Below are 23,312 nucleotides of genomic sequence, written 5' to 3'. Positions count from 1 at the left end.
TTCTCCGCCACACAGCCCTTGCTGCTGCTTGCCTGCTCCAGCCTTCCCTTCTAGCTTGCCTTTCATCTGCTGCATTTTCAGGAATCTGGTTTGGGCTCATATTTAAAAGATGGACTCCTTAAAAAACCAAAAAAACAAACAAAAAATCCCCAAACCAAACAACTTTTTGTTGCCTTTTGTTAAGTTGATTGAATTTTGGACTAATATTCTTACCTACAAGCGAGGCAGGCACCTTTTTGTGTGGTTGGGTTGGGGTTTTGTGTGTGGTTTTTGTGGGTTTTTTGTTTTGTCTTTTTTTTTTTTTTTAAGAATGACAGTTTAAGATTTGTCCATGCAGTGTGAGGCTGCACACAGCGGCAGTTTGGGGGGAGTAAAGGCATTTACTATCTTAAACTATTCAAGACTTCAGATCATTCTGGTACTGTTAAATTTTTTTATGTGGTCTTGATGTATGAATGTAGCTGCATAATTTCTCTTACAAGAAATACACAGAGAAATATTAAGGAATGTTGGAGATCCTGAAGTATCTTCCTGAGACTTCTTCAAAACACCCCTCATTGTATGCTTGAGACTTATCACAGAACCCCGGACTGGTGAGGGCTGGAAGGGCCCTCTGGAGCTCCCCCAGTGCACCCCCCACCAGAGCAGGGGCACCTCCAGCAGTGGCACAGGACGGCGTCCAGGCGGGTTTGGGATGGCTCCAGAGGGGGAGACTCCCCCACCTCTCTGGGCAGCCTGTGCCACTGCTCTGCCGCCCTCACAGCAGAGAAGGCCCTCCTCAGGTGGAGATGGAACTGCCCATGGTCACGTTTGTGCCCGTTCCCTCTTGTCCTGTCACTGGGCACCACTGGAACCAGACTGTTCCCACCCCCCGGCACCCGCCCTTTGAGGATTTAAGGATTGATAAGCGTTGATGAGATCCCCCTCAGTCTTCCCTTCTCCAGACTGAACAGCCCCACGTCCCTCCGCCTTTCCTCATCACAGAGATGCTCCAGTCCCCTCAGCATCTTACCTATATTTTTGAAGTTTGTTTTCCTTCCTGCTATCAACTTTGTGACCATTTGTACTGACAGGTTTTGGGTTCATTCTGGATGTTAATTAGCATCATTGGTATACGGTGCTTTAAAAAAATCCCGAGTAGGAAGATAACCCTGGGACTCGTTTGTAGCATGCACAGTCTGTGCTGGATCTCGCGTTGGAAGGTCTTGATGGGTGTTTCTCCTTTTCAGGCTTCCCGGCAGCTGAATTACAGCTGTGAATGTCAGTGGTGGCCCAAATCATATACTACTTCCATTTACATGCTGTCCCCATGTGTTTTAACCTAATACTGTGCATTGCTTGTAAACACACGTGAATTTTATTCAAAACATCTTAACTAAACCCCAGCATTTAATTCTACTTGTGTAGAGGTTGAGCAACTGGCTACGTTATATTGCCCGGGTGGCTTCTGTGGCCCTGGCTTCAATTTCCTTTCCCTTTTTGCAACGGGTTTGTGTGTGTATCTTCCCCACCTCACCGGACAGCGTCTTGGACTGCGTACGGAAAACTTGCAACGTGAGGCTTGCTTGCACTTCCCTGCTGTGCCTTTGAACCTCTCCTTTGAGGACTGTCTTTATTGAGTCATTTCGGGGGAAGAAGGTGACACGAGAGCTCTGATGTCAAGTACAGAATAAGACTGCAGCTATATCATTTGATACTGTTCCCCTGAAATGCCAAATTGTGAATTTCCTTAGAGGCAGAATGAGTTTTTGGGCACCTCTCCAGGAGTCAAAGAATCCCAATTCTAGAGGTCACCGGACTGAAAAAAGCCAAGAAAATGCGAAGTTAATGCAGAAATAACTGAAGTGTTCAAGAAAGAGAGACATTGAAAGCCCTTCTGTCTTCCACCTGAGCAGCTGACCCTTTTGGAGGTAATGGCCTACAAGATGGTCGCCTTTCTTGTGGGAGCTTTTAATTGAGGAAAGCAGGGTCTTTGCAAACTTAACAGTTCTTATGTTCTCGTGTTGCGGGAGGTGGTTTGAAGCAGGCTTGGCTCTCTTGTAGCTGTGGGTGAGAGCGCTGCCCTGGGTACGCGGCTCTCCTGCTCATCCCCCTCTTGTGTTGTCATACACAGCTTTTCTCCCCAAAAGGCTGCTCCTGTCTCTGCAGAAGCTGTGGGACTCTACTATGGAAAGCGTGACTAATATGAATGAGGAGATCCTACGAGGAATATGTGTGTAGAGAAAAAAATAGTAATTAAGCAGCAAATCTTCATGTCCTGATACCCCCCGTATGCTTTCATGAAGACCTACTCACAGAGAATGTAGGACTGGCTCTTTGCTGACAGGTCCTGAAATCTCCAAACTTCCTCTCCATTTTTATCCTCAATCAGTTTTGTAGTGCCGTGGAAACATCTCCACCCCCCAAAAAACCCAAATAAATCATGGATACTCTCAGCTGGAGTTTAGGAAATCTTTTTGAAAGAGCAGGGCTATATCAAGTAGACAGGGAACTCTTATCCCCCAGGAGTATTCCTGGTGTCATTTCCAGTAGAGGGATTAATTTATTTTATGCGTTTTGTAAACTTGCTTTGTGACTTTGGTCATATTACCCACTTCTGGAGCAGTGCCTGTGGAAAGGGAAGGGCGCTTTCAGTACTCGACTGCGGTGAAGTGTATATTCAAGCTCATTTCTTGGTGTGAAACTGAATTTAACCAGCTGGGTTTTTCAGATCACTGTCAGCTTAAGTACATTCAATTTCCCTGTTTTTTCTGTGCCAGATTGTACAGTTCTGTACATTAATTCTGTTTGTTTTGAATAGCTGCTGCTTTATCATCTATCTACTGCTAATTTAAGTCATCTGTCTAATGATTTCTTTACAAGTAGAGGCTGATACAATAAAAATACAAAATACCTCTGCGTCCCGTAGCGCTCTGCTTTGCTTTACTTTTTCTGAACGCTTACCGGAGGTGACGCTACCTTCCCGCTCCACCTCAGATGTGCCGACTGTTCCGAAATGGTTTATTTCCTTTGACATTCGTTTTCTTTTGAAGAAGGGCAGCCACTTTGTATGTGTCAGGCTTGTGCTGGAGTTTTAAATACTTTAATGCATTCTCATTATCTGCAAGGGTGGCTGGCTAATTAGTTAGCTTAGTAAATAATGGCTTGATAGTGTCTCTGTAAAGGATGACGTTATGCATGCCACGTTTTTAGTGTCTTTTTAATCGGGCAGGACTCCTCGGTGAGTCGCTTGCTTTAGGTAAATGGAGGTGATGCGAATAAGGTCGCTGGCTTTTAACTGCAACCGGTGGGGTCAGTCTCACGGGCAGCGTGGGCGTTCTTCCCAGCAATTTTGTCTTCTGTGGAGGCAAGCGAAGCTACTGACACGCACGTGGGGGAGGGAGAGAGGAGATACTTGTGCTTTTTGGTGCCGGCGAGGCTGGAGGTGCTCAGTCGCTAGTACCTCCCCAGTTACTCAGCCTTTGATGCTATTTCCAGTTTTTAATGCCCTTTGCTTCCCGTCGAAGGCAACTTCATATCGCGTTTTATTTGTCGCTATATTGCAGGTTAAGGCTGCTGAATCCCTTCGTACAGGAAATACTTAAAATCTGTCACAAACTAAAGCTATTTATATTTCTAATAAAGGCTACATTAATTCTAGCTTTGAATGTCTTATGACTGTACTGGTAGGATTGTTTTATTATCTGTTTCTCTGAGCTGTCTTGCCAGGAGTTAGGTGGCTTTATTCCCAGATTTATAATGCTTTCTCTTCCTCTTGGAAAGGGCATATGCTGTCTTGGCTCACTCTTTTTAATTGGAGTTTTGCAGGGGTCTGTGTTGTTCCAATTTTAGTTGTTCTATTTCTAAAGCCTTTCACATGCATGTAAAATATGATAAAAACTAAAGTATTTCAAGGCTCTTACAATTACTGCGGGTGTAAACTTCAGCCTGCTTTTCATTTTTCTGGATATATCTATTAGTTCGTGTAATTTGCAAAGGGAAAACTTGAGATATTCTTTAGATAAGGTTACTAATTAACATCAAAATGAAAAATCATGCCTGTGAAGGCGGCTCTGCAGTAGCAGATTACTCACCAGCCCCAGCAGCTGTCTCGTGGCTCCTGCAGAAGCGTTTTGTCCCTCTGATTTGGTATTCTGAGACGTTCCCCCATCCATTCTGCTACTCCCATCTACCCAGCCGTACTGAAAGTGAGATGAATTGACCTGTAGCCAAGCTTAACTAGTCGTCATTCAACAAAATCGCTTGTGAGGAAACAGCTGTAAGTATTGACAAAATATTGTGCTGCCCTCCTTGAGCTCCTGGGTTGTCGTTCCTGAGCAGCCTGGATTAGGCCTCACCTGGGTGCGCAGCAATCAGGGGTGATCCAACTTCATTTTCATCTGCGTGCTGCACGAAGAAACACCGTACGCTTAAAATAGAGCTTTTACCAGCAATTCTGGTGTGTCTCTAGGGTCTGCGTAGACCCGCTCTGTGAGACTGCGGAGGCTGTTTGGTGCGGCATGGTGCCCACTTGCTGCTTTTCCATTGCATTCCAGAGTTTTCTTCTGCTCCCTGCTGGGTTGGGTGGGAGCTGGGGCTTGGGGCTGCGGTCCAGGATGGTCCAGGAGGAGACCACTGCTGCAGAGGCGCAACCGGCCGCGGCGGAGCAGCCTGGACCTGGGTTGCCTGGTCCTGAGCCCCAGCACCGGCGCGCACCCTGCCTGCTAATGGTGGGGAGGGAAGAACACAAGCTGGCAAGCTCCTGAAGGAGTGGGATGCCAAGCCTGCTGTAAAATAACCTCTTTACATCCGGAGTTAGGCGAAATAGAGCCTAGACACTCTTCCGCCTCCCATCCTGGCAAACTTGACCAGGTACGCGTTAGAGCCCTTCGCCCTGGCTCTCGGAGCTCAACTAGAAAATGTGTTCAAGGTAACAAGAGACATAAACCCCTTTCATTTTGCAAAAGACTTCAGGTATGTTTGCTGTGTTAATGCTGGGTCCGAGTCTGGCTTGTAGAGTCCAAACTTTGCTCCAGCATCATGATTTAATGGAAACTAGGAAAACTCAGCTCAGTGAAAACTCAGTTTTAGCGTATGATGTATCCCTGCCAATTTCAGTTTTCTTTTGAGCTCTTAAGGAAAAGATGCGTATTGTTACAGGAAGATTTTCTCGGCACCCTGGCACTTTCCTGCCATTACTTATCCGTATAAATAAATACTTTTGCCTCAGTGGTGGAAATGTGTTGCAGAGGTATAGAACCTGTGTGCTCTATATCATAAAACCTATGCTCTTAACTTATTTAGATGTAAGAATACGCCTTAAGAGAACACCGGTAGCTGCATTCCCTGGCAGTGGTACAAAAGTAGTACAAAATGTTTGAGAATCTGTTGTTTTCCAGACCAGACGGACATCTCTCTTCATCCCTTCCCCTCCTCCCCCACATCACAGGTGAAAATAACAGTAAAAAGAAAAATAAATTACTTTGTGCTGTTGCAATACCACTTTTTTCCTCAAGAAATAATACATTGGTACAGGAATTTTAAAGGTTTGTTTTCACCATTGCGTGTAAGAGGACTTGCCCCAGTTACCTGGGAAGATATTTGAATGAAATTGGTAGTTACCTCTGCAGCTGGGGCGCAAGGGGGGTGGATGGATGGACGGACAAGTTAGCGTGTAACTGGATTCTGTCTGGGCTGGGGTTGAAATCTCTCATTTCATATGGTCGAGAGTCGATTGTCCTTAAAATGTGAACTGCTTACCAACCAGCCCCAGCGCCTGCTAACCAGACCCTGCGTTTTCCGCTGCTCCCAGCAAACCCTGCAGTGGGAATTCTGGAGCAAGTTCCAGCGATTAGGAATGGGTTTTAGCCTGGAGCGGTCCTGAACATTTTAGTCAGCTGCCATTGAAGTTAAAAGATGTTATGAAATTTGGAGGAAGACTAACTTGTGTGTTCTCCTGATGTGCCCTTTTTTGTTAGGGAACAGACTCCGCAGGAGTGAAGTTGTAACTTGTAACTCTCAAATGAGGAAGCAAGACTTGGAGGATTTGTTGTTGTGGTTTTTTTTTTTTTTTTTAATATTAATGAAGATACTGGAAATATGTTACTAATTTGAAATCTTTTCCAAAGGCAGTGGAATGCTTTTGATAACATACTGGTAAAATAGGTCTTTCCTGATAACTGCATTACATTAAAAAAAGAAAGAACCAAACCACTTTTCAAAATAGAAATCAGGCTGTGGAATGGCTTTGGTAGAAGCTCTTTTAATAACCACAAAGAAGTCCTTTTTTCTGCTCAGAATGGTGCGGATTTTCTTTTTCCCCCTAGCTCAGATGTCTGAAACCTGTTCTTGTTCTTTATCGTGTTTTGCACCTTGTGTCTGTGAGCAGTCTGTGTCACGTATGGGGACTTGTCATTTAGTCCTAATTCTTTCAATAGTTTAAAACATTTGTCTTGTGTAAGCAAACGTAGGAAAGAGTATAGAGTAATTATTCAAAACCACCACCACCTTTGACTGGATTAACGTCTGTAATAATTTAGTTTAGTTTACCACTTCAGTTGATTTATGGCAACTGAGCAATACGTAGACTAGCCAGCGATTTAGATGACCCGGACATGCCTGAAGCGCAAGGTGGATGACCTGCTGCTGGTAATGGGTAAAAAGCTCAGAAAAGGCAGTTGTAAAGTAGTAGGCACACAATTTAACAGACATAGGTTTAGGCTAAGGTGATATGGTCAGAGCCCATGTGCTTTTATATAGATAGAGATAACATTAAGTTATTGGTTAACATAATAACGGAGCACTCTGGTACTAAGATCGTATCTATACTCTTGAAACTCCCTGTGCAGAGATTCCCGTCTGCAGAGGCCCAAACCCTCCTTGAAACTGAATTTTTAGAAGTTTTTCTGCCCTCTGTAGGTAAACTTCCCCATTAGTGGTTGGGGGTGAGATTTAATTTTGATTTTTAAATATTGCTTGTGCTTAGTACCCCAGGACCACTGGTTGCATATATTTCATATTGTTTCCTGTGGATTTACAGTGTCACTTTTCTATTTTTTTTTATTCATGGCATATGTGTGCATAATTAATTTTCTAGAGGAATTGGGGTGGTTGGGTTGTCTTGTTAGTTACGTAACCTCATCTTTTTGGAGTGGCCCCCTTGTATTTTCCTGGTTCTCAGTGGTTGTCTGATGGTCAGGGAGTACGGACTGAATTTTGTTCTTGACTGTTATGGCAGAGGTTGAAGTCAGAGGAGTTGCCCTGAACACAACATGCTGTAGTGTAGCTGGGTCTGCATAAACAATCGAAACTGGTTTTTAAAGCTGATGATCACTTACTAATTTGCTTGATGAAGATTACTAGCTTTGAATAAATGGACAGTAAAAGTAGGTGTTAGAAAGTTTCTATTTTGATGATGCAGCTTTACTGTGGTATATTCAAATGATCGAGTGCCCACTACGAAGAAGCAAGCAGTCGGCAGTCTAGTAGCATCAGCTCATTTGAATGTAGTATAAAACTTTTTCATGTGTCTCTGGACACTCTCATTGGCATCCTTTGTCAAGTTAATTGTTGTCCATAGACAGTTGGAGATATGAAGGGGTAATATCCCTGAAATTTATCTGCGTGGTGCACTGGAGTCGTTCTCCACTTTGTCAGTGCTTTCATTTGTCCGCTGTGTTTTACGGCGTGCTGTCAGACAGCTGTTAGTCACGGGGAGGTCCTGGAGCGGACGCGAGCTGCGTCGGAGGAGGGTGCTGAGCGCTTTCACGTTCCAGGTCTGCGTGTAACGTTACTGCTTTGGTGCAGGTGCTTTTTGCAGGAGAACATTGCTGCGTGGCAGCGGTGTTTGCTGTGCCGGTCCCTGCTGGTGAGGGCACATCGCTGCAGCACGGGAGCGTTGAATTCATTCCATAAACACTTCTCAGATTTAGAACAAAGTGGTGGGATTTCTCCAAGTTTCAGACTTGTCAACAAATACCCACATCACTAACAAATCCAAAACTTGGAGCGTAAGAGGCGTCGCAACTTGTTCAGCAGTTCCCAGCACTGAAGTTATATTGAAGTTGCACGTGTGGTCTGTAAATATCTGAAATGCCTCAGCCCTGATTTCGTTGTTACATTATGTTACGTGGTGGGCTATGTGGGTGTTTAATTATTTTAACTATGGGCAGCAGATGTCCCTCATCCAAAGGACTGTCATATTTTAGCTGCTTTAGAGACTTGCTCTCCACTCACAAGCAGAGATAATACCTGGCGAAAGCGCGTTACACATGGAACACTGAGCATGCTACTTTGTAATTTCAGTAAAGGATGTACAGACATCTCCTAAAAGCTAATTGTCACTATCGACTACTGTAACTTGTCACAGGTATCTGTTATTTTTGTTTTGCTTAGGAGCATAGTTATGTTAGAGATGAAGTACCTGCCAAAGCTTTCTGTATTTTTTTTCTGTAGTTCAACCTAATCAAATGTCTAACCTTAGCCTTTCTTGAAGTTTCTGGTGTCTTAGGACGGGTTGCTAATTGCAGGCAAAAGGCATCTGTCATGTAGTCAAAGCTCTCTTATTTCCAAGTTCCCCAGCTGCCGTGGTGCTAATGGATGTCCCAGAGCTAAACCGGTTGTCCGTAGAGAAGAATATAAACTAGAGATGCCTTTCTCTTCCTGCCTGCCTTGTGGCTGTTAAATTCTTGAAGGTCTGAACCCTAAAGATATGCACTTGATACCTACAGAGCTTCCAGCTGTCACTAGGAGTCCCCAAACTTGGCTGCCTGCGCTCAGGCTCTGCCTTACAGTAGTTCTGCTGCTCCCCTGGGCGCTGAGCTGGGTGTCTGTCCTACCTGGAAACAGCCACACGGCTAGTTCCATCTTCAGGACCATCTGGAAAGATCGAGGAGGAATTCCTTAACCTTTCAATTATTCAACCAGAATTTCAAGCATGGAGTTAATCCGAAGTCTCTGTAGACCTTGGCACAACAGACGTTGCTGTTTGTTTGGGGATGGCGTGCTTCAGGGCTAGACTCGATCAATAAGTAGTTCCACGTCTTCACTGAAGCGTGTTGTCTTATCCTGAGGACAACATAGACGATGCTTTAATATCTCTTGCTCTTTAAATGAGAGGTATATGGTTAGACCCCGGGGCTTGCAGATTGTTTTGCTACGTGGCTTTCCCATCTTAGTGGTTTGTTCCCGGCTCGCATCCTTCCGTAGGTGTGCGCTGAGGATGTTCACTGTGCGACTCCCGTTGGGTCAGGTGAGTCAGCTTGGGTACCTAAAATCTGACTTGAAGCAGAGGTGGTTAACAAAGCTTCTGGAAGCGTCTGCAGCGCAGGGGAATGCATATGTGTTCTGCCCTCCTTAACTGTTGAGAGGTGCCTTTAGAGATGGAAACTCGCTTGTAGTGGGTGTCCCTGTCCCCTTTCCTGTGTTCTCACTGCTAACAGATTGTGTCATTATTAGCTTTACTAAGAGCTCTATTAATTTTACAGTCCTTTCTTCTCTGAAAGATTAAAAACTTAAGGTGGTATCAGGGTTGAAGCAATCTATTTAAGGGCAGAAATTGATAGTGCCAGCTAAAGGCACGTGGCTTTTGAGGCAGAGGTTCTGGATGCGTGATGGATTATTTAGGAGCAGCTAGTTAAAGGGAAGAGAGCAGATGCACCCTAATAAGAATACCCGCTGTAGGGTAGAGCTGGATTCCGCATTAACACGCTTCTCAATATTTTTTAGCTTTTTGCAAACATACCAGTAAAGCTACTTTTTGCAGTAAGCTTTTCTGCAGTATTTTGTACACTTCATAAAAGACACTTCCAGAATTTTTGTAGCTGTACAGTTGAGGAGTATCTTGGAAGGACTTTTCTACTTGAAATGCATTTCCTGTATCTAGTGCTGTCTTTAATCTCATGCAGTCTCGCAAAACCCCTTCTACCTATTAAATATGCAGTAAAGCTGTTCTGTTTGGTTTAAACAGCCGAAGTCCTCATTGCTCCTGTATTTTAAGATTAAAAATTCAGCTGCAACACTACCTTCAGATTCAGAGCCATTAGAATGGATTTTTCAGATTTATTCTCCTGATTATAATACAGAAAATTAATTGCTTTTGACTGTAAAGAATTATGACCCATTCATTATTTAAGAACCTTTTTGATGGATGAACCTTTTCCGCTTACTTCAAGACTTTTCATGAAATAAGGCTGCTTTTTTAAACAGGTATAAAGCATAATGCACCGCTATCAAACAGTGGGTGCACTGCCCACTCGTTGGGGGTAAGGACTGGTGGAAAAGCAAAGCGGTACTTCCTCTGTGTCTAGTTTGCTTGAGCATTCAACGTACAGGTAGTAGAGCCTGCTGGGAGAAAACGGGAAGTTACTTGAACAGCTTTTAGAATAAATACTTTGGTTTTTTAAAAGGGAGACTTAGTTTCTTAATATGCGCTGGTAGCGGAGAGTACCACTTAGTTTTGCTTGTGTGGGTATTGGAAGTGTTTGTGGTACATACTGGGGAGACGACCTTGTATTTTACTGGAGGTACGCTCCCCTCTGCTCACCGTTCGGCTCCTCGCTGCTGTTTCTTATGCTGCCAGTTCAGAAGGTCTCCAACGATTTTTGTGGATATTTCAGTCTTTGGGCTTGTCCTTTTAGCAGACTAAGAAAGAAGAAAAACTCAAATTTCTTAGACCTTGTTGGTTAAAACTAGCGGAAGAACCAAAATAGTGTTTGGTTACGGCTAGGTGCAGAATCACTTGCTGAGTGCCCTTTGTAGCCAAACCTCTTCAGTCATTCATCACTGAAATAAATATGGAACTTTGTCAATGAGGCAATTGTAGTAATTTTTTTGTGTTACGTGGGGTAACTCCCGGAGCACGTGGTTCTCGATGTCAAACATGACAGCTTTAATTAATTATAGTACAATTGTACCTACTATCTTAACAATAACAAAACTGTTGATTAGGGAGCGATGATTTCGTACAGCTTTTTGCCGTCAGGACAGGTAACAGTAGGTATTACCGTTAGGGCTTTATGCTGGGTGAACACGTGCACTGAAGTCCGTCCCTTGGCCGGTACGCTTGCCGGAGGAGGGAGTTGGTGCTTTCCCAGATGTGCTGTGATTTTCAGTTCATTTGTGCAGTCCTCTCTGCTCAAATTCTTAAGACTTTGGGTTTTTTGCAGTTGTCTTAACACAGCCTACATCTAAAAGTAAATTGCCAGTGATGTTGACATTTCCTTGTTACTAATTGGATTTAAAGGTTTTGCATAGTACACTCAGAATACCATTTTTTCCTCTTAGATATCTTACCTTTGCTCGTGTAAACAACTGCTTTTGCATTTGAGAGGTGCTTTTAATCTTAAAATTAGTCTCTTTGAGAGTTTAAGAAAATAGATTTATCATGTGCTGCTTTGAAGCATTAGAAGGATTTGAGAGGCAGTTAGCCAACTGACATTTAAAACCCTTGAGAACTTGTTCCAGCCAAACCTTTTGCAAAAAAGTAAATGCAGCTAAGGCTTAGTTACTAAAATGATTTTTAGCTGGCAGTTCAGTGCGTGTAATCATCTTGGAACATCCTGAGACTTGTGCTTTTGTTCAGCTGCTATATCAAGGCTTTTGGGTTGTGTCCCTGAACTTGTCACTTCTCTAAATCAGAAATCTTTCTCATGTTCTTGAAGCACCGTGACTTTGAACGGTACGTTCATTGCAGTAGCCCATATAAAGAACATTTCTTGTACAGGGAATGTATTTCTGACACTTTCTAGATGGCTGTAATTCAGAGCTGAAGTGATGTCTTGCTAGTTTGACGTCTCTAAATGATACGGATTGTTTGTCCTTGCTCAGTTCTTGGCAAGGGGGTCCTGTTGGAAACGCCACGCTCCTGCCTGGCACCGTCCCCAAGGGCTGATCTACCAGACGACCCCAGGGGAAGACCCAGGGTTAGAGCCAGGTCTCGGCAGCCCTGCAGCCAGCCTCTGCCGGGTCCTGCCAAGGCTCACGCCGGTGCGCGGGAGAGGATGCTACTGCCCACACTGTTCCTGATGTGGGTACGCACAGGGGTTCAGTCTCCAGGGCCGAGAGTTTGGCTTTTGCTCTCTCATCTTGCTTATACAAACAATTTTTGCTAGTCAGGAGACACCTTGTTTGAGAAGAACCCATGCAGACCAGCTCATTTATTGTAGTAAAACAGAAAGTGCCGTATTTGGTACGATTATGGCAAACGGCAAACCTGACTTGTGTGCTTTGGATAGTGCTGGTGCACTCGTATTGCAGAGAATGTAGACTGCTCTTTGCGTATTATGAAAGAATGAGCTTTTGACACCTCTGTTTGAAAAGGGAGGAAGAAAGAGGCAAATTCAGTTTTACAGTATACACAATTTTAATAACAAAATTTTTCTGTACACTGCGCTTTGTTTTACTCCATTACTTATGCCCCCTCCCACCAGAAAGTGGCTCTTAAAACATCAGTTAAATACAATGCATCTAAGACTCCTTTTAAATCTCTGGTAGAATAGTTCACTCACTAATGTTTTCATGATGGTTAAAAAAACTGGGGTGGGTTTGGTGTGTGTTTGTGGGTTTGGGTTTTTTTTTTTTGTTTTGTTTTCCCCAAAGGAGCGGTTGAAGGATGGCAAGTGCAGCTTTTCATTGCTTACACCAGCGGTGCGCAAGCTGGCCGGTGTTTTGCCCTAAGGTACCACAAGTTTTGCCCTGTCTGAGGCTTGATGGTATCCATCAAAGCTTCTGTTACCTTTCCCTCGATACCTCTCAAAAGGATTTTGATATGAGATGTGAAATGCTGAATTTCCAGATGACTCTGAAAGGATCTCTAAGCATCCTGGCAGCGTGACGCCTTACCAAGCGAAGCCTGGCACCGGTTCTAGCATCCAGGACTCCGCAACGGAGAGAGGCGGAGGGAGGGAGGAGCTGCTGCTCTGCAACTGCCTTTGATTTTTGTTGTCTCCTTGTTCTTTTTTTTTGGGGGGAGGAGAAATACTGTATCTCTCTGAACTTTTAACTTTTATGGAAAACTCCATAAGAAAGATGGAATTCAGCTTCTGGGTAGGTTTCAAAGGGCTGAACAGATGGATTTTGATAGCTACGCAGATCACAAAATGAAATCAACTTTATTTTCATTAAAGTAGTATCGAAATTAAGTTAGACACATTAAAAAATAAGTGTGTAGTGCAGATTTCTGGTTTAAAGCCACTGGATATTTCTGCTTTTACGTATTAGCAGTAGGCCACTGTCTTCTAAGGGGGGTAATGGGACGTAAGCTGAGATGCTTCGATTTGCATGCAGGCTAGGCTGATCGCTGAAAAATCAGATAATTTCTGCTTGGGGAAAAGCAAACAAAAACAAACATTGATACAGCGGCATTAATTATGTTTCCATCTGATAGGAAATGGGAGCTCTGTGCAGAGGAACACTTCAGGCGGAGACTAAACGCTAACCCATTTTACTCTTTATCGAGTCATTTTTAGTTGTGTGCATTTAAACGATGATCTAATGCAGAGCGACTAACGAGAGGGGAACTGAAAGCATTAATTCAGACCCGTTCCAGTATGATGACTCAAAAATTGAACTTGTGCGGTTGGGTTTGCATTTCATTGATGTGAGGGTGGGGAGGAGGAAACGCTGGCTGGAGATCAGTGAGGCTGGAGGAGATCTCTGGGTGGGATGAGGGTCTTGAGAGCAGCAAAAGAAATTTTCATTTCTAAAAGGCCCTGAACAGTTATATGAGGCTGTGCCTGGAGGTGGTGAAGCACCTACAGTGCCATTTCGTGTCTGTAGAAACTGAGGCTGTGCAACAGAGGTGGTATTTGGGGAGAGCGAGTTAACAACCTCTTGTTGTTAGCCAGGGCTTGTACTGAAACACGATGAGTTTAAACCAAATCACTGTGGTTCCATAGACAAAATAAATCAGAGACTGCCCAGTAACACAGTTATTACAACACCCTCCTGGCCTGGAAGAGTCACAAGCGATCGAGAATGGAAGACAGTACCTTTAAAAAAAAAAATTAAAACAAAATAAACCAAAAATTACCAGCCTCTGGTTGTGTCCTTGTGCAGAGCGATGGCTTTGCCTGCCGTTTGCTGTCCCTCCGAAGGGAATTCAAGTTGACTTCGCCGCTAGTGTTTGACATTCTGCGAGTTTTATGATACCTGTTACCCTAACTGTAATGTTTGCAGAATTGCTTTGCTTACGCCTGGAACCTGGCAACGAATGGCTTTGGAAATGGCAGACATAAACCATGGCATTTGGGAGATCGGCTGCGTATTCGTGTGGCGTAGAGTGAAAGTAAAATTGAGCAGTGCTGTGCTAGGCTGTGTCCGCTGCCCGCGAGCCACGGCTGCGCTGCAGGACCAGTGGAAACTGGGGATACTGGTTGGGGAGAGAAGTTGGGTGCTTTGAGAGACACTGGAACAGTGCTTTGATGCTTGGAAAATTGGTCTGAGTGGCTGGGGTGGAGGAGAGGGATTAAATCCAGCATTGCTGGAACATCTGTCTTTACTCTTCTTGGGCATAATTAGAAGCTAATAAAGATGGAGTGGGCTTGCGCGCAGAGCTGGGGCGTTGGGAAAGCACCTCCTCAGCGCTTCAGTCAAGCGGCCACTTCTCATTACCATGTGGAAGACTGACGTGTGGTACCTTTTGAGCTGTCTAGCAGCAAGGCTTTCCACTGGGCGTGGAGGAGAAAGGTGGAATTCCTTCTCCCAAATGCAGCTGAGGACACCGGAGTTCAGTATTGACATCTGATGGCTGATGATAGTGTAGCAAGATTATTTGGCTGCCAGTATAATTAATGAGTTCAGTTATAACTTTGTCTCTGCTGGTACCCTGCAGCTCTACCTGAAAATCATTCCCAAAAGTAACCTGCTGCCCAGTTCCCCCCAGCGCAGAGCGTGGAGGCAGTGAACAGGAGGTAAGGGAGATGCGCAGGCAGGGGCAGGGTGCTGCCGAGACAGCCGTGCTCGCTCGCCTGCCCGCGGCAGAGCGGCAGCCTGGGCACGAGGGAAGAGCTGGGAGCTGTTACTGGTGGTAAGGACCGGAGCAAGTTTTTCTACAAGCAGCTAAATACCCTCCGATACCGACACATTTTCGTATTTATCAGCTCAGGTCTGGCCTTCTGGCTCAGGTGGGATTTAGTCATACAGCGTATTTGCTCTTTGTCCACCTGCCCTGCAGGACTTACTGTATTCAGTTAAAAGCAGTAATTGACTTCCTAGAATAGGTGTAAATCGTCTCGTTGGGGTAGAAACAGTTGCGAGGGTTCAAAAGCATCTCTATGGAAAACCATTAGGGCTTCACCGAATCTCTTCCGTTAAAGTACAGAGTCGCAGGAAGTAAACAAAATATTTGTTTTATAATAAGGGCGCTGTATGCAAAAGTCAAATGATGCAAATTAATATCTTCAAAACCAGTAATTGAAAAAATCTTTATGTAAAATCTTAACAGAAGTCACACTTAGCTTGCTATAATTGCCTTGGACGAATTCATTTCACAATAAAACATCAAACTGTTGTATAATTGCACCCTAAATACCTCACTAAGTGGTAATACAGATATATAAAAGCAGAGTGAAATAGCAAACAGATTTTTATGCAGTGATTTTTCTTGGTTTAAAAAGTTGGCGGAATAGTTTAGTACAACACAATTAGCATACTGTAATTACTGATTTGTTCAAGGTATGTCAACACTGTGAGGAATTTCTTTTCTTCATCGGTGTGTGCTGGTAATTGTTTAACACTGCAGCATTGGACAACACATTTTTTTAGTTATACATACATGTATATTTATATAAAAAAAAAAAACCAACACTTCCATCCCTCTGGTCCTTTTAGCTTTGGTTAGAATGTTTACAATATTTGAGCAGTTGACTTAAAAATAATGTAATCCTTTGCAACCCCCCTCCACCCCCCCGCCCCCGTGGCATCTGAGTACCACCATCGCTGCATAGATCTGCAAATATTTACATATAATTTCATAATATAGTATAAATAGCAATATGGTACTTCTGGCTAAAGAAACCAAATTACTCCTTAAAAATGAGGTGCGTGTGTGTATATATATTTATATATGATTTTTTTTTCTTTAAAATGGCACACTAGTTTAGATTCTGTCCCATATCAAGTAAGAAACGAAACATTTTTCAGTGAACTATTCTATGAACTAATTACATTTCCCTAACTTATCAGGAGGTACGATTTGTTTTGCGGGCTCTTTTTTTTGTTTTAACTGGTAATTATCTTGAATTTTGGAACAGGAGGACAAGTGAGAGCTTATATTACAGGAGCTAATTCTGTCTCCAGAGAAACCAGTGGAGTTAGTGCATGAAAATAGCTTCCAGGCGAGAGGAAGCCTCAGCTGGGGGGGGGGGGGGGGGTTTACAAAGAGAGGCTTCTTCCTTCCTTCCTTCCCTCTTTTCTCCTTAACCTCCCAGTTGATATTTACTTTTAATCAAGAAAAACTTGCATTAAGTGTATTTACACATGAAAAGGTGTTGAAATGCTGTTTGTTCATTGTCAGAAGTAATTAGCCTGAATTCATGAAAAGCATCATCAAGTCAAACCAGAGAGCCGATAAGAATTGAATGCACTTAATATTTAGAGTCGATCCTGTCGTGCTGAGCTTTCCTTAATAAGCTACGCTGCCTACTTTGGGACTGCCTGGAGAGTCGTCCTGCTGATTTGCGACCGTCCTGCTGATTTGTGACCGTGTGACCCGCTCCTTTCTGTATCTGTTGGGAGCTTTAGCAAGCTCTGTTCAAGCAAGCCAAACTATGAATGCAGGTAGGAAAGCTGTAGTTAAAATAAATTCACCGGTCCCCAGTGCACTTAAATCCCCACCTGGACCTTCGCTGCTCTTTTTTTCTGTTTCCCCTCCCCTTTTTTTACTGGAGCGAAATTATCAGAGGAGGAAAAGCTCCCTCCACGGCTGCCTTTAAATGAACGGAGCCAGCTGGAGCGTTTGGGATCCTACAGCTGCAGTGGAACAAACGGAGCGTATGTCCCCCCCGCAGATCTCTGGACAGATATCCAGTATCCTTCCCCGCCGACTGGTTCCATTAGAAAAAGTAGAATATGGAGACTCGGGTATAAATGTTTACACACAGCCATATAATTACATAACATGAAACATTTTACATAGCTTGAGGTGAGCATCTTTTTAGACTTTTAAACATTAGGAGTGCAAGTTTAATGTAATCATTGCTTCTTTAACACTGAAAATATTATGGATTTATTTTTTAAAAAACTTAAAAATAAAAAATACTGCACCACTCCATAAACAATGTTTCCATTAAGTAGCTTGGAAAATTAGGCTTTATGTCAACATTTGTAAAAATTAGAATCTGATGTAGGTCCCCTACAATTTTAAAATAGGTTACTTATCTGATTGATTTTGTGATGGCATGTAGGTATTATACTTCACATTCTTTGTACGGCAGCTGCTGACACTTGCACTGTCCGTAGCCGTTAATGATGATGAAGGGTCCTTCGTGGGTGGGTTCGTATTCGTTATAGGGTCCTTGGTCTGACATATTTGCCATATGCAGCCGTGTTTGGGATCGGAGCTGCCTGTGGTTTTGAATCATTGAGCACTGCCTAATTCTTCTTAATGTGGGAGGGCAGCACTTCCTGGAGATGAACACTATAAAAATGATAAAAAAGAAAGAAAACAATAAAGCCATTGTTCCTGTAATTACCCTCTGAGTGAAGATGGCATTGTTTGGCTCGGGGAAATGTTCTTCGGTGGTAACGACCATGCCTGCCGTAGTTGGAATCTCTTTGTCTCCCATATGGAAATGAGAAGAGCTCATTCTTTTCGTGTACTCGGTAGTCGGATCTGCGTACGTGGTAGCCACGGGCGTAACAACAGTCGATACATTCCAGCAGAGCTGAAACCCGTACACTGCATCCAGAATATCCTCTCCCTGGGTGTGGTCGGGGCTGTGGCAGAGGATGGAGTGCTCCCACCGACCTTGGAAGCCACTCAACCATGTGGCCAAGGCGCAGATCTTTGGGCTGCATTCCCACAGATTGCCGGAGAGGCCCACGGTGGTGAGGGACGTCAGCGAACTCAGGATCTTGGAATCCAGAGTGGTGAGCTTGTTGTTATCCATTAGGAGGGTTTTAAGGTTAGGCATAGTTTCAAAGACTGTTAGGTCGATGGCTTTGATCTCGTTTCCAGTCAAATCGAGCTTTTCCAAGGTGCCCCAGGTCCACTCCATGCCACACGTCAAGTTGCTGATTTTGTTCCACTGCAAGAAGAGCGTGTGCAGGCTGCTCAGCCGGAGGAAGTGAGCAAAATTAATCTTTGTCAGCTGGTTGTGCTCGAGGTGAAGCTCCCTCAGCTTGATTAATCCCGCAAATCCGTTGCGAGCCAAACTTCGCAAACGGTTTGTGCTCAGATCCAGGAACTCCAGGCTACGACAGTCCCAGAACAGGCGGACCGGGATGGTCCGCAGGGAGTTGGATCGCAAGTGCAAGGTCTGTAGCTTGCGAAGGCCGTAGAAGAGCTCAGGGTGCAGAGAGGATAACTGATTAAAAGAGAGGTCCAAATTCTGCAGGTTAAGCAGCTGGCTAAAAGTTGTGTTTGGCAAATGAAAGATTTTGTTGGAACTTAAGACTAATTCCTTAAGTTTATACAGTCCTTGAAAAGAATCTTCTCTGACTGTTGCAATTTGATTATGATCTAAGTGAAGCCAAGTAAGTTGACTGAAGCTTGCAAATTGATCCCTTTCAAGTTCAGAAATAGAATTGTGCCTCAGTGACAAACCTAGCGAGCCCTTTTCAGTGGTGTTTGGCACTGAGTGAAACCCCTGAGAGTCACAGTAAAAGAGCAGCTTCTCACAGCGACATTTTGGTGGACAAGCCATGCCCAAGGCAGGCAGCATTTTTAAAACCATACTCATTGCATATAGTGCTGCCAGCATACGAGCCCCTAATGGCCACTTGAAATGTAAGCCTGCAGGATATAATTTAGGAAAACAACAAGATAGGATAGCCTTATCAGTATACTTTGAACATCACGGTGGAAGATTTCACTGCAGATAACATTGCCATGCATTTCCGACAAGCTAATTCTAAAGGCAAGAAACAACTTACTACGCAACACGCAACACTTGGATATTACACTTAGGAGGAGTCTTTATCTCGGTTACAGAGGGTTACAGTGTCACAATCGGGAAAACACATTCTTTTTTTTATAAGGTTCAGCGCAGAAAAATTTGCTTTAGCCCCTAACTGCTCCTGTAAAGCATAGCCGGTCATTCATTACACAAGGTATAGAGAAACGCAGGGACTTACCCATTCTTTTGAGTACATTGGAGGTTGCATTCAGTCGTAGTTTTAGACTCAACGCGGTGAGTCTGTGAAAGGCTCTAATGCGAGATAGCCTTTGAATAATTTACTGGGTTTGGTGTCCTTTGATATTAGTGCAAAATTGAATCCGCAATGCTCTCTTGGAATATTCCTTTTGAAATCACCGGCTTGATCTCCTCTGGCAGGTCTGCAATTTTTAACTCAGCGCTTAATACAAGTTTTCATCCTCCGCGGCTGCTCAGCTGTTTAATTGAAGCTCACGTTTCCTTTTTCCGCAGCTGTGGCTTCCTTTAGTCCTAACTTGTTGATGGCAGATGGGTGGCTTATTGCTGAGAGAAGCTCCTGGAGTAGCATGAGTGCATTTACTGAAAAGCTTTTCAGGGAAGCGGTACAAGAATGGATTTGCTTATGCGCTGCGACCACACAGGGCTGTATATAGACTGACGTCACCCGGTGACGTTCCTTTTGTTTGGGTTTTCCAGAAGCTTTGCTGTTTTAAAGCACTGTGGTGCATACTGTGATCGCGTTAAAGACCGCTGATAGAGGGGAGGGAGGGGGGGAGCAATGGTAGGAGTCCTTCGTCCCCACGATAGAAGGACTGGGAAAGACTTGCACCACCCCGCTCCCCCCTCCTACATCTGTGCCGGCTGTGTTCAGCCGGCGTTAAAAGCAGCGCAGAGCTGCAGTTGGAAGTGCCTTAGTGCTCGGCTGCTGCCAGATTTCTGTTAAATATCGCTGCATAAAAGGAACTTTTAGAGGCAAAATCCGCGCAGTTTGACTAGAGGATGCTGGTTAGCACCAGCTTTTTGCAGAGGTGAGAGGGATTTGGCAGCCTAACAGCTGCGTGCGGCTGTGGTCCCTGCAAAAGTGGCACAGGGAGAGAGCACAGGCGTTTTCGATGAAGGTGGTGTGTCAGAAAGTATAGCGCGCAGCCCGGGAGCAAAGGACGGGAGCGAACATTTCAAGCGATGAGAAATTTCTGGAAAAAGCAAAGCTTGCGCTACGGCACGGGAAAAATTTAATTGGAATCCGGCTTGACAGCATGCGGTTATGAAACTAGAAAATCTATTTTTCCCCCCCTCAAACGGTGGCTTTTGTGCTTGCTTTTTCCTGGAGACCGGAGGGGAGGAGAGCGAGTTGTGCAGTTGGCGTTTACCGTCGGGGCTCAGAGCAGTTTGGGGGCTTCCTTGCGGTCGCTGATTACGTCCTCGTGTCATACGCCCCCCGTGAAAGGGGGGGACACTACTTCCATTAGCGTCTTGCTGCGGGGTAGGTCCGTAACGGTTACCTGGTGTGTTTTAGAGTTGCAGAAATTTGCATTTGGAGAAGTGGGGACCCTGCAAAGCTGTCCGTGCTGCTACAGCCCAGCCGGTCTCTGGCCGCACAGCATGGAAGAGGCAGATGCGCTGTCGTGGCTGCTTGTTTTAAAAGTTCATTGCCCTTTTCTCTGGAGCAAACTCTCCTCTGGGACAGCTGGTACTGAGAGGTAAATGAACGGACTTGATTTATTTATTTATTTTTTTAAAAAATGGTTTTAGTCAGGATTTTTGCGTGCATGCGCAGGAAAGCCTTCGGAGCAGCTGCACTGGCCTTGACTCAGTGTGGATGAGGCAGGGGGGTGCTAGCTTCCCGCTCCAAGCAACTTGGATAAGCTTTTTTATTTTCACCTTGAGATGCAAAGCAATAATGTAGTAGAAGGCACTTGAAAATGTTTGCTGTGTAGCGACAAGGTATCACTTACAACCTCAAGATACGGGAAGAGCTGAGAATAAGAAACTTCCCATGCTGATGGAGGAAGATGATGGATTGTGTCAAAGAAGATTTTAAAATAAAATGGCTGTTTACCTTTTTTCTTAAGCTTTGGTTCTTTAGAGGTACTTATTTAAACCAAGACTTGTTTTTTTCTACCTGTTTCTCCCTTCATTGTCCCGGGGCGTAACTGTAGCACTGACTGCGGTACTTCTTTCTGTGGTGGGCTGTCCTCTCCCGAGCAGTCTGAAGGGAAGTGCTAAGTTGAAAGCAAAGGTATGGGGAGGGGGAACTCTTTTAAAAAGAAAACCTCAAACCCACCCAAAACCCAAAGCAAGACAACAAAACCCACCCCCCAGCCCATCGGTAAAGTAACTAATGATAAAGCAAATTAGGAAACACTAGACAAACTTCTTAAATTGCTCTGCTGTAGTAAATATTTTCACATTTGCTGTAGAGTGAAGGAAATACACGTAAAGAAATTCCGTAAACCTATTTAAAGAGTTTCTTCGCATTTAATGTTCACCGGATGAGACGTACCAGAGCAGAGATCCGGCCTTAGCCGTCAGCTGCCTGATGGCATCGCTGCACCGAAGTACCTGCGGTTGTGCTTCCCGGAGCAGCTGTCTGGGGCACAATCCTCATTTGAAGTGTTGATTGGAATTTCAATAACATTTACATTTGATGACATAACATTTAAAAACAACATTCCACAGGGTGTCACTGATCAAATGACAACAGCTATAAGGTCAAATGTTACTCCTCTCCTGTGCCACCTCTTGTGGCTATTACCAGGAGGCTGAAATTAGGTATCTTTTGGAAATGTTTTGCGTTTTTGCATTGGTATCTGTTGGTAGGTTCCTCCCACATTAAGATTGTGTAATTTGGCACAGAGTTAAGAGTTAATGTTCAAACACGGTAAGTCGCTTCCTTTCTGAAGCTCTCCGTTCTTTGGCCCGTAACCAAACAAGGGCTATTTAGCACCTTGCCAGCGAGTTTCCTGTTTGGGAACTGTTAACGTGAACTTTATGGGCGCTTTTCTTAGCGAAACATGTTTTTATGTGCACTTGTCGTGAAATAACAGATATTACTGAAAGCGTGCATCTTATTCTTCAAAATCTGGAACTCTGCAGTAGTATTCACGTTGCTCCTTGGGAGCTGCCTGGGGTGTCGAGGCATAATAGGCCGGGAATAAACCCCGGCTGCCCACAAAACTCTTGCAATTGCATTTCTCCTGAGACTTCAAACTCACTTCCATGCCGAGGAAAACCACTTACGAGTGCCATCTGGGGACTTCTGCCAGAACGGGCGCTTCGAAGTAATGGCCTGAATCGTCACGTGCCGCATGGAGAGAGAAGACGGCGTGTCTGCTTCAGGAATAAGCTTGCTAGGACTCAATAACCCTCGTGGGGGCTTCTCCCTTACCCTGCTCCTTGAGCAGCAAAAGAACTGGTTTTCCTGCTAAACCTACATGCTGGAAAAGTAGAATTGCACCCCGAGGCTAGCGTTGTCATTTAGTTAGGCTGACATCTTGTGGAAGCCTTCCTAGTGTATTAAGAACAACCAATAAGCTAATTTTACTTGATGTCGATGTGGGCTGCGTGGCCTTCTTCTGCCGTGGGCTTGGAGGATGGCAAGCCCCGGAGTCGCCGGCGAGGCTGGGGCACGCGGGATTTGCAGCCGCGCGCATGGCTCCGCGCAAACAGACAGCGCCCCCTTCTCCCTGAAGAAATGATTGCGTTAATTTTTGCTGGATGTTAGCGTGTCGGGACTCCTGGGAGTGTTTGCTGCTTTTTTTTGCTAAAAGATAGCCTTCGTGCTGCGTCAGTAAGGCTGTGGGGCGAAGGAGACGAGCTCAGATGTGCGGCTGTAGCATTACTGTTGCATGTACTGTCACTCAGATGGGCTACTATGAAGCTGCGCTAACCGTGAGCCCTCAGACGTGGACACGGGAGAAAAGGGCACGTCCAGGGCGATGCAGCATCAACAGACGTGGGACAGGGCACCATGGACTGGGTGTCATTGTCTTCCAGGGAGCAAAGGACACGTGTGCTGTGGTGTAGCGTGGTGATCATCACCTCTCTGTCTGCCAGCTCTGTCCCTGGCACTGGTTGCGCATTTTAATTCCCCTGTGTACCAGGATCAGTGCAGGAGCCAGCCCTCCCCTCTCCATGGGAGCGTGGGGGCTGCGGCCTGGCACGGAGGGATGCTGGGGTGGAAGCGGCGTGGCACGGCATGGCAAGCTGCGCAGGAGAGGCAGCGCGGGCATCTTTATT

At 44.7% G+C, this 23,312-nt stretch overlaps 2 protein-coding genes across 5 annotated transcripts in view; one reads left to right on the top strand and one right to left on the bottom strand.

Annotated features, from left to right (window-relative positions):
- Positions 1–23,312, top strand: part of CTNNA1 (catenin (cadherin-associated protein), alpha 1, 102kDa) — a 106,678-nt gene that overhangs the window by 27,160 nt on the left and 56,206 nt on the right. Inside the window, exons 8-9 of one of the 3 annotated variants that reach the window (XM_009880721.1) lie at positions 9,378–9,380; positions 18,436–18,453. The exons of the other annotated variants lie outside the window; for them this stretch is intronic. Of the exons in view, the coding sequence (XP_009879023.1) occupies positions 9,378–9,380; positions 18,436–18,453 (21 nt within the window). The remainder of the gene's footprint in view (positions 1–9,377; positions 9,381–18,435; positions 18,454–23,312) is intronic. 3 annotated transcript variants of the gene reach the window in all.
- Positions 17,183–19,695, bottom strand: LRRTM2 (leucine rich repeat transmembrane neuronal 2). 2 transcript variants are annotated; one of them, XM_009880719.1, is made up of 2 exons: positions 19,273–19,695; positions 17,183–18,931 (listed from the first exon to the last, which is right to left on the bottom strand). In XM_009880719.1, the coding sequence occupies exons 1-2, from the start codon at positions 19,274–19,276 to the stop codon at positions 17,385–17,387; spliced, it is 1,551 nt and encodes a 516-aa protein (XP_009879021.1). In that variant the 5' UTR covers positions 19,277–19,695; the 3' UTR covers positions 17,183–17,384. The 2 variants fall into 2 exon arrangements, with proteins under 2 accessions (XP_009879021.1, XP_009879022.1); XM_009880720.1 differs by having other exon boundaries at positions 17,183–18,503.

This window comes from Charadrius vociferus, unplaced genomic scaffold, assembly GCF_000708025.1.
Source record: "Charadrius vociferus isolate BGI_N301 unplaced genomic scaffold, ASM70802v2 scaffold822, whole genome shotgun sequence".
In the NCBI taxonomy this organism is placed as follows: domain Eukaryota; kingdom Metazoa; phylum Chordata; class Aves; order Charadriiformes; family Charadriidae; genus Charadrius; species Charadrius vociferus.
Note: the sequence above shows the minus strand (reverse complement) of the source record. Positions and strands in the feature narration are given on the sequence as shown.